Consider the following 11,427-nt stretch of genomic DNA (forward strand, 5'->3'; position numbering starts at 1 on the left):
TATATATAACCCTTTATTTAACCAGGTATTTATATATATAACCCTTTATTTAACCAGGTATTTATATATATATATAACCCTAATCCTTTATTTAACCAGGTAGACCAGTTGAGAACAACTCATTTACAACTGTGACCTGCCAAGATAAAGCAAAGCAGTGTGACACAAACAACACAGTTACACATGGAGTAAACAAACATACAGTCAATAACACAGTAGAAAAGCTTCTCCTGTGCTTTTATTTTGAAGATTAAAACAAACAATGGTTACAGTGAGTCTCCTTGGCAGAAAACTATACAATCATGTCAGACTAGCGCATGTTAAACTACAATTACCATGGAAAGATCTCAGGTTTATTTGACTCAATAGTAGAAGGTTACATGAATGATGCATCGAACTTAATCATGATCTGCCTAAGAACAGGTCTGTATTGAGGAATGTAATAATGATCTGCCTAAGAACAGGTCTGTATTGAGGAATGTAATCATGATCTGCCTAAGAACAGGTCTGTATTGAGGAATGTAATAATGATCTGCCTAAGAACAGGTCTGTATTGAGGAATGTAATCATGATCTGCCTAAGAACAGGTCTGTATTGAGGAATGTAATAATGATCTGCCTAAGAACAGGTCTGTATTGAGGAATGTAATAATGATCTGCCTAAGAACAGGTCTGTATTGAGGAATGTAATCATGAAATATAAACTAATTAATATATGAAAACATAATAATCCAGTTTAGATTAAAAGTATGGATTTTAATAATATACACGTCACTACTTTCATTATCATCAGTGGTGTAAAGTACTTTAGTAAAAAATACTTTAAAATAAACTTAAGTTGTTTTATGGGATAACTGTAGCTTACTTTACTGTTTCTATTTTTGACAACTTTGAATTTTACTTCACTATATTCCTAAAGAAAACTATTCACTGGAGTCACTTTCTATTAAAGGCATCTTTACTTTTACTCAAGTATGACAACTGGGCACTTTTTCCACCACTGGTCATCATCCACCTCCATGGCTTCGACCCCTGTAACGTCGACCCCTGTGGCGTCGACCCCTGTGGCTTTATCAAAGAGGAACTGGTGGAAGGTTCTCTGCTCTCCCTGATCTGTAGCCGAAGAGTTACTGTTGAACGGCAGCTTCTCCTGAAATGCCTTGACCAGGCTGGCATTATCAGACTGTGTCTTGACTCTTTCCATCACTACGTCTAATTTCATACTCCTCCGCCTCAGGAATTCCTGTAGCACATCAACTCTTTTCCTACGCACCGCTTGAATGATGATCTCCTCAAGTATGCCTGACAGGGGAATGGCATACTCTATGACACTCTGGGTTTTCCCTCTTTTACCCTGGTAGGAGTAGCCTGCTGTATGCATAGCGATCAGCTGACAGTACTCATTGAAGACTGGAGAGCCAGAGGCACCGTGGAAGAAACAGGTGTCATAGGTCATCTTTTCTGTGTCCCTCAGTAGATGTGTGTTGATGTCCCATTTCTCCTCAAAATATCTGTTGTTTATGACATGAAAGAATTCCTAATTTTCTGTTAAATATTTTTCTACAGCTTCTTTACGATCTCCATGTTGAATGATAAAGCAGGGGTCTTTCTTTTTCACCCCGCCCTCGGGGTGGCCGATGATGCAGATTCCACCCTTTAGAGACGGAAAGCTGAAGGTGTCAAGCAAGCTTGAAGGCAAGGTGATGTCAGGATCTGAGCTAAGCTCCAGCAGAGCAAAGTCAACACAACCCGAATCAACTTTTCCATAGGCTACAACCTCACTTTGCACTGATATCTGCTGCGTTCTCTCATCCAGGTCTTCAAAGTCAAACGTGACTGTTACCGATTGGTGCAGCTGGTTAGTTATCGGCTCATAGATTTGATGGACAACATGGGCGTTTGTAAGGATGAACTTGTCAAACAGAAGGAAGCCAGTTCCTTTTGGTGTCCCTTCAATTCTCACCTGACAAACAGAAGCACTCAGCTCCATTAGTCTCTTCACTTTCTTCACCTCTTGGAAGCTCTGTGTTTTCTTTCCAAACTCTACTCTCAAGAATTGTTGCACGTCTGAAGGCTTTTTCAAATTCTCTCTCTCTTTCAAGTGATCTACCAAACTTGCATATTGGGAACGCAGGATGTTTAGGATCTCTTTAGAGTTTGGAATCTCTTGCCGTTTTTGCTTCACTACCAGAGAACTACCATCTTTTCCTGCCTCCTTTGCCTGTAACTTTGTTTTAACTGTGTCTGTTGTGGTAGGATTCTGAGGAGAGAGAGTTGCTTCCGATGTTACACCAGAGGGGACGAACAGCTCTTCAGTTGGTGTGTTGTCCCAATCCTCAAGACTATCTGGCTGTGGCTGAGATACACGACCGATACGTTTCACCTTCACAATCATCATTTCACCTTTACGACTTTTCCCATCAAGACCATCAACTGGCTGGGACATCTCTGTGTCGACACCGGTCTCTGGCTCAGAAAGAACACAGCGTGTTTTCAAGACGGTTTTATTAAATCGCCCATCTCTCCTCAAGGCTTGCTTCACCTTTTCCCCTTTGTAGCAGTACACACAAACATACTTCAATTTCTTCTTTAGCTCTGGGTTTTTCATGACTTTAGTTTTAATATTTTGTCCACCCTCAGTTTCAACACAGAAAGTCATCAACTTGTCAGGTTGTATTTTTGGTGGGCTACTCTGTTGGTAAAGGCCCCGGGTATCTGAAGAACCACCGTTTAGAACTCTGATGAAGCTGACTGTCACTAGCTCATTGTTATCAATTAAATGACAGGGGAAATGTGTACTGACAGCTGCCCGTGGTTCTTTCTCTCTCTGGATGACTATCTCCATCCCCTGTCTTGTCTTTGTCGTATTCTTGAACTCCGTGCTTGTTCGCAGTGCATCCAGGACCGTTCCATGAGTATGGCATGTAACTCTGCGTTGTTGGTATCCGAAGCGGTATCGGAAGGAATGGCTTTCATCATGTCCTTCTTTCTGTGACAGAAGAGATGTAAGTGTTAAGGCTCAGGGGATTAGAACCACAGTCTCCCTCTCAGGAAACCAATGTCAACCATTAGGCCAAGAGGAAATTCCCCCTTGGTCCGAGAGTGACAACGATTTTAAGACGCAGGAAGAGAGTGACTCCGCCTCACCTCTGCTACATCAGCTTGTAAAATAGAAGACTATATTAAAAAGAACACTCATAATTTACTATTATTAATGAACAGATAAATACATTGGACAAGCATGATCAACTAAAGCAAATACAGGCAGATGAATGCATGTCTAACCTTGATATGAGGATCCTGAGATTGGCGAGATGTTCCTGGCTGGTTGCCCGAGGATTTACCCTGATGCGTTTGTAATGGATGAGTTACAACACATACATCAACTACAAATTACAAGAAAAGGGCCATTTTTTTCATCCAAACAAAGTGTGACTTGCTTCAGCTGTCTTTGTACGTTAGTGGAATCATTTCTGAAGTTTAAATTGTTAATGTTGAAAAATTGGGGCTAGTATTAGAGGTCGACCGATTAATGGAATGGCCGATTTCAAGTTTTCATAACAATCGGAAATCGGTATTTTTTACACCTATATTTAATATTTATTTAACTAGGCAAGTCAGTTAAGAACACATGCTTATTTTCAACGACGGCCTAGGAACAGTGGGGTTAACTGTTAACTACCTTGTTCAGGGGCAGAAAGACAGATTGTCATCTTGTCAGCTCGGGGGATCCAATCTTGCAACCTTACAGTTAACTAGTACAACGCAATAACGACCTGCCTCTCATTGCACTCCACAAGGAGACTGCCTGTTACTCGAATGCAGTAAGCCAAGGTAAGTTGCTAGCTAGCATTAAACTTACCTTATAAAAAACAATCAATCATTCATAATCACTAGTTAACTCCACATGGTTGATGATATTACTAGATATTATCTAGCGTGTCCTGCGTTGCATATATTCTGACTAAGCATAGGAGTATCTAAGTATCTGACTGAGCGGTGGTAGGCAGAACCAGGCGCGTAAACATTCTTTCAAACAGCACTTTCAGGCGTTTTTCCAGCAGCTCTTCGTTGTGCGTCAAGCATTGCGCTGTTTATGACTTCAAGCCTATCAACTCCCGAGATGAGGCTGGTGTAACCGATGTGAAATAGCTAGCTAGTTAGCGCGTGCTAATAACGTTTCAAACGTCACTCGCTCTGAGCCTTGGCGTGGTTGTTTCCCTTGCTCTGCATGGGTAACGCTGCTTCGAGGGTGGCTGTTGTCGTTGTGTTCCTGGTTCGAGCCCAGGTAGGGGCGAGGAGAGGGACGGAAGCTATACTGTTACACTGGCAATACTAAAGTGCCTATAAGAACATCCAATAGTCAAAGGTTAATGAAATACAAATGGTAAAGAGAGAAATAGTCCTATAATTCCTATAATAACTACAACTTCTTACAAGGGAATATTGAAGACTCATGTTAAAAGGAACCACCAGCTTTCATATGTTCTCATGTTCTGAGCAAGGAACTGAAGCGTTAGCTTTCTTACATGGCACATATTATGTTCTTCTCCAACACTTTGTTTTTGCATTATTTAAACCAAATTGAACATGTTTCATTATTTATTTTAGGCTAAATTGATTTTATTGATGTATTATATTAAGTTAAAATAAGTGTTCATTCAGTATTGTTGTAATTGTCATTATTACAAATAAATAAATAAAAATCACCCGATTAATCGGTATCTGCTTTTTTTTTGGTCCTCCAATAATCGGTATCAGCATTGAAAAATCATAATCGGTCAACCTCTAGCTAGTATAGTAGTGACTGTATTATAAATACTAGAGGGATAGTAGTAATGGTGGTATTAGTAGTAGTGGTATTAGTAGTAGTTTATTTTTTATTTTACCTTTATTTAACTAGGCAAGTCAGTTAAGAACAAATTCTTGTTTTCAATGATGGCCTAGGAACAGTGGGTTAACTGCCTGTTCAGGGGCAGAACGACAGATTCGTTGTCAGCTCGGGGGTTTGAACTTGCAACCTTCCGGCTCTAACCACTAGGCTACCCCGCCGCCCCGTAGTAATGGTGGTAGTAGTAGTAGTAGTGGTAGTAGTAGTAGTAATGGTGGTAGTAGTAGTAGTAGTAGTAGTAGTAATGGTGGTAGTAGTAGTAGTAGTAATGGTGGTAGTAGTAGTAGTGGTAGTAGTAGTAGTGGTAGTAGTAATGGTAGTAGTAGTAGTTGTATTAGTTGTAGTGGTAGTAGTATTAGTTGTAGTGGTAGTAGTAAATGGTGGTAGTAGTAGTAATAGTGGGTGTTGTAGTAGTAGTAGTTGTAGTGGTAGTAGTAGTAGTAGTAATGGTAGTATTAGTTGTAGTGGTAGTATTAGCTGTAGTGGTAGTAGTGGTAGTATTTGTTGTAGTGGTAGTATTAGTTTTCGTGGTAGTATTAGTTGTAGTGGTAGTTTGTGGTAGTATTAGTTTTCGTGGTAGTATTAGTTTTCGTGGTAGTATTAGTTGTAGTGGTAGTATTAGTTGTAGTGGTGGTAGTAGTATTTGTAGTGGTAGTAGTAGTATTAGCGGTAGTATTAGCTGTAGTGGTAGTAGTGGTAGTATTAGTTGTAGTGGTAGTATTAGCTGTAGTGGTAGTATTTGTTGTAGTGGTAGTATTTGTTGTAGTGGTAGTATTTGTTGTAGTGGTAGTAGTGGTAGTATTAGTTGTAGTGGTAGTATTAGTTGTAGTAGTAGTATTAGTTGTAGTGGTAGTATTAGCTGTAGTGGTAGTATTAGCTGTAGTGGTAGTATTAGCTGTAGTGGTAGTATTAGTTGTAGTGGTAGTATTAGTTGTAGTGGTAGTATTAGTTGTAGTGGTAGTATTAGTTGTAGTGGTAGTATTTGTTGTAGTGGTAGTATTTGTTGTAGTGGTAGTAGTGGTAGTATTAGTTGTAGTGGTAGTATTAGTTGTAGTGGTGGTATTAGTTGTAGTGGTAGTATTAGTTGTAGTGGTAGTATTAGTTGTAGTGGTAGTATTAGTTGTAGTGGTGGTATTAGTTGTAGTGGTAGTATTAGCTGTAGTGGTAGTATTAGTTGTAGTGGTAGTATTAGTTGTAGTGGTAGTATTAGTTGTAGTGGTAGTATTAGTTGTAGTGGTAGTATTAGTTGTAGTGGTAGTAGTAGTTGTAGTGGTAGTATTAGTTGTAGTGGTAGTAGTAGTTGTAGTGGTAGTATTAGCTGTAGTGGTAGTATTAGCTGTAGTGGTAGTATTAGTTGTAGTGGTATCTAGCATAAACAGTGCTAAGGGAATTTAATTGTTTGTACTATTCTTTTAACTAATTTCTGTCTTCTATTCATGTGCTGTTCTAGGAACCAATTTCTGTGTTCATGCAAGTGGCTGACTGTACAAATCCTCACTATCAGTAGCTGTAGTTTGGCAGTACGACCAGATTTTGTTTGGAGAACAAATAAAAGATATCTCATTTAAGGTTTCAGCTTAGAGAGGAGGAGCCTCGTAAGGTGTCACATGCTACGAACCAGCCTTGGTCCGTCACACGAATAGAACAAAACGGTAATGATGCATTAATTATGCTAAATCATGCAAATATAAAACTTGTCTGTGTATAGCCGTGTATAAGACAACTGCTGGGTCTTATGAGGCAGAGCTCCTGATTGACATGTGTACTAGCACGCTGACAAACAATGGTGAGTGTCCCTGTGTAAGAATTTCCACAACAGTGTAAAACAAAAAAAATTGCTTCCCAAAGAAGAGTCAGAAATAAGTTGTACAATATTTAAAGTGTAACTGCTGAAGCAAGTCACACTAATAAAATAAAACATGACAGAGTGTGTGTGTGTGTGTCACCTTGGCATCAGCTCCTGGAGATTGGTCAGGAGTTTGTTGTTGGTCGTTTGAAGTGTTACTTGGACTAGTAATCTTCTGTAATTTAGAAAAAACACCATCACATTTTGTAGTTTCTGGCGGGGACTCAAGTTGTAGAACGCTGGTTTGGTAAAACTCCTTTCAAAATACCTTTAAAAATGGGTCCAGTTTCTGTTGTTTCTGCCCTAGATCTCCCATGGTTTTATGTTCTGGCAACAGCACAGTTCAATTCTGCCAGCAGCACAAACAAAGATGCCACTTCCGTATGGTAATGAGGAAACCTTCAAAATAAAAGCTTGCATTTCAACACATTGTAATAATTAGTTGAATAATAAGATAAAATTGGACAGTGATTAAAATGATATTGTGCCAGCAAGAAAAGGCCAAAAGTTATTTATGAGATTTAAAAAATATTTAGGACCAATTATGAAAACTACCATTTTTAATATCCTGGTGTCTTGTCACTTTATCCATACATACATTCTCATATCTACCTCGATTACCTCATACCTGCACTTCGACTCAGTACTGGTACCCTGTATATATAGCCATGTTATTACCTCATACCCTGCACATCGACTCAGTACTGGTACCCTGTATATATAGCCATGTTATTACCTCATACCCTGTATATATAACCATGTTATTACCTCATACCCTGTATATATAGCCATGTTATTACCTCATACCCTGTATATATAACCATGTTATTACCTCATACCCTGTATATATAACCATGTTATTACCTCATACCCTGTATATATAACCATGTTATTACCTCATACCCCTGCACATCGACTCAGTACTGGTACCCTGTATATATAGCCATGTTATTACCTCATACCCTGCACATCGACTCAGTACTGGTACCCTGTATATATAGCCATGTTATTACCTCATACCCTGCACATCGACTCAGTACTGGTACCCTGTATATAGAACCATGTTATTACCTCATACCCTGTATATAGAGCCATGTTATTACCTCATACCCTGTATATAGAGCCATGTTATTACCTCATACCCTGTATATAGAGCCATGTTATTACCTCATACCCTGTATATAGAGCCATGGTATTACCTCATACCCTGTATATAGAGCCATGGTATTACCTCATACCCTGTATATAGAGCCATGGTATTACCTCATACCCTGTATATAGAGCCATGTTATTACCTCATACCCTGTATATAGAGCCATGTTATTACCTCATACCCTGTATATAGAGCCATGTTATTACCTCATACCCTGTATATAGAGCCATGTTATTACCTCATACCCTGTATATAGAGCCATGTTATTACCTCATACCCTGTATATAGAGCCATGTTATTACCTCATACCCTGTATATATAGCCATGTTATTACCTCATACCCTGTATATATAGCCATGTTATTACCTCATACCCTGTATATATAGCCATGTTATTACCTCATACCCTGTATATAGAGCCATGTTATTACCTCATACCCTGTATATATAGCCATGTTATTACCTCATACCCTGTATATATAGCCATGTTATTACCTCATACCCTGTATATATAGCCATGTTATTACCTCATACCCTGTATATATAGCCATGTTATTACCTCATACCCTGTATATATAGCCATGTTATTACCTCATACCCTGTATATATAGCCATGTTATTACCTCATACCCTGTATATAGAGCCATGTTATTACCTCATACCCTGTATATATAGCCATGTTATTACCTCATACCCTGTATATAGAGCCATGTTATTACCTCATACCCTGTATATATAGCCATGTTATTACCTCATACCCTGTATATAGAGCCATGTTATTACCTCATACCCTGTATATAAAGCACGTGACCAATTAAAATGTGGTACTAACCAAAAAGTGCCTTGACAAAGTATTCATATCCCTTGACTCTCTTCACATTTCATTGTGTTACAAAGTGGGATTGAAATGGATTTAATTGTAAAATACTCAGTAATCAATGTTCCCTCTAAGCAGAACGTGTCCCTGCTGCACAACAGGGGCGGCAGCGTAGCCTAGTGGTTAGAGCGTTGGACTAGTAACCGGATGTCATAAGGTGAATGCACCAATTTGTAAGTCGCTCTGGATAAGAGCGTCTGCTAAATGACTTAAATGTAAAAAATGTAATGTGTTTGATACTATTCCACCTATTCCGCTCCAGCCAATACCACGAGCCTGTCCTCCCAAATTAAGGTGCCACCAACCTCCTGTGCTGGAGGAGTTACTGGCTAGGTACAGTGTCTAGCTTAGCTAACAAACTAGCTACAGTGGCTGGCTTAGCTAACAAACTAGCTACAGTGACTAGCTTAGCTAACAAACTAGCTACAGTGACTAGCTTAGCTAACAAACTAGCTACAGTGACTAGCTTAGCTAACAAACTAGCTACAGTGACTAGCTTAGCTAACAAACTAGCTACAGTGACTAGCTTAGCTAACAAACCAGCTACAGTGACTAGCTTAGCTAACAAACTAGCTACAGTGGCTAGCTTAGCTAACAAACTAGCTACAGTGGCTAGCTTAGCTAACAAACTAGCTTCAGCATGACCAGAAAAACATATGGATGAACCACTTATGCCACACCCCATTTCTGTCTGAAAATTGAGAAAGAAGCAGAGTAGGACTGTTTTTTGTACCCAAAGTTGACCTCTTCTTTTTCTTTTTCTTAAACTTTTTTTTTATGCATGAATAACACTTCAAATTCTTAGAATGTTGAGAATAAAGTATTATATTGAGACTAGTCTAAATTAAACTTATTTAAATAATAAAGTGTACATTTAATTTCGAGAACATCTTTCCTCCTCAGACCTTACTCCGTAACTAGTCAAGGATCACCACTCCTCCTAAACCCTCCCCTAGTCAAGTATCACCCCTCCTCCTAAACCCTCCCCTAGTCAGTTATGGAATGAGTTCCTAATATGTATTCCGTACCTTGCTGTTCCCAGTAGTCATGCGATTATGGCTGAGAAAAATATCCTGCTGTAGCCTTCTCCCTCCAATGTTTGACTTTATTCTCCAAATATTATTTCTACTTTATTCTCAATTTTATTTTACATCTGAAAAATTATTGCGACTTTAACTACATTTTATTTGGACTTTATTCTCCAATTAATAGTGACTTATTCTCTTAAGTATTTCGAGTTTTTGATAGCACCCTCCATGCAATGTACTCCCCCCCACAATCGGCCGTGATTTGGAGTCCCATAGGGCAGCGCCCAATTGGCCCAACATCGTCTGGGTTAGACCGGTGTAGGCCGTCATTGTAAATAATTATTTATTCTTAACTGACTTGCCTAGTTAAATAAAATGTTAAATAAAAAATATTATGATTCATGAAAGTAGTTTCCTTCTTGACTCTTAACCGCACCAAACCAATATGAGTGTTTCTAAACTCTGGTGCGTCGACCCCCTTAGTTCGGACTATTCGGTTCATTTGGACACTATAATGTAGCAAAGAGTCGAACTCTGATTCGAACTACAGCTCAAAATTATTTGAGAAAACGACCTTTATATTTTAAAAAAATGTAGTTTGCAGTCCGGAACATTTTTCTTGAACATTTGATTAAACTATGGTTTCCATGAATCAACATTAATACATGTCTTACCTGATTCAAAATCGTATCATATGTTTTAGGATACCAAAATCTAAATGTCCATGAAGTTGTCCGTCACCGTGAGAAGAAAACAGGATATCAGCCACCTGAGACCTGGAAAATGGCGCGATAACATTTGAGACAGATCAGCTGCGATGAAAAGGTGCTCGATAAAGAACTGTCTTCTTTATACTAACTCTGTGTATACTTGAACGATGTATTCATGTATAAACATATAGCTTTCTTTATTGATAATTAATATATCTGGATTTACGCATGTCACGACAGTCTTGACCTAAAAACAAACCCGTATAACTCAGAGATCATAACAGCGGGATACTTACGCGGATAGTTCTTCCAAACCGACAGGACAGTCCCCGCGAACTGTGAGCAGAATAAACTAGTATCAAACGCTGTGTTGATGACCTGGGCAGAATAACATTAAATGAAACCAGCCGACCCTCTCAGAAGGCGTCAGAAAGACGATCATTCGTGTATTTTTTCGCGGGCAGTGGTTTAAATAGTCTCGGCATAGAGGAAGTATCGGGATGCACACCAAAACGGACCACGATTGGTTGATCAAATCGCCCTGTTCAAGACTCACCACGGAGCGACTTTTTACACATTTTCCGCAGACCAAAAAAGACAATAATGTGGATCAAATATTGTTTATATATATTTTTTTTTAATCACAAAATCTTCAAAACTCTATTTTGTTGTTCCTTGAGCTCAAATTAAATGATGTCGGTTGTATCCAACAGCTGGAACTCAGCCAGGTAAAAGAGCTCACATGACCTGACTAGCAGACAACTCACCACAAGCCTGCCAGCTCATGTCGTTCATCCTCGGGCTTTCCCAGATCTCTTTCTGGGTTGGTTTGTAATTACTCTGGTTAGGGCTGTTTAAAGTGGAACTGGCTCCATTTTTAGCAACATGAAATCGGATTCAAATCTGCTAATATACACACCCAGG

The 11,427-nt window shown here is 39.0% G+C and overlaps 1 protein-coding gene across 1 annotated transcript; it reads right to left on the minus strand.

Moving 5' to 3' along the window:
- Positions 1-738: 738 nt before the first annotated feature.
- Positions 739-10,983, minus strand: LOC124010025 (serine protease FAM111A-like). Its single transcript, XM_046322328.1, is given in 6 exon segments — positions 739-2,988; positions 3,285-3,344; positions 6,837-6,911; positions 7,005-7,135; positions 10,468-10,569; positions 10,800-10,983. Coding segments are annotated over 4 exon segments (2,208 nt in total). The 5' UTR covers positions 7,053-7,135; positions 10,468-10,569; positions 10,800-10,983; the 3' UTR covers positions 739-963.
- Between the last annotated feature and the right edge of the window lie 444 nt (positions 10,984-11,427).

The sequence above is a fragment of the Oncorhynchus gorbuscha genome, linkage group LG22 (genome assembly GCF_021184085.1).
Source record: "Oncorhynchus gorbuscha isolate QuinsamMale2020 ecotype Even-year linkage group LG22, OgorEven_v1.0, whole genome shotgun sequence".
NCBI classification, from domain to species: Eukaryota; Metazoa; Chordata; class Actinopteri; order Salmoniformes; family Salmonidae; genus Oncorhynchus; species Oncorhynchus gorbuscha.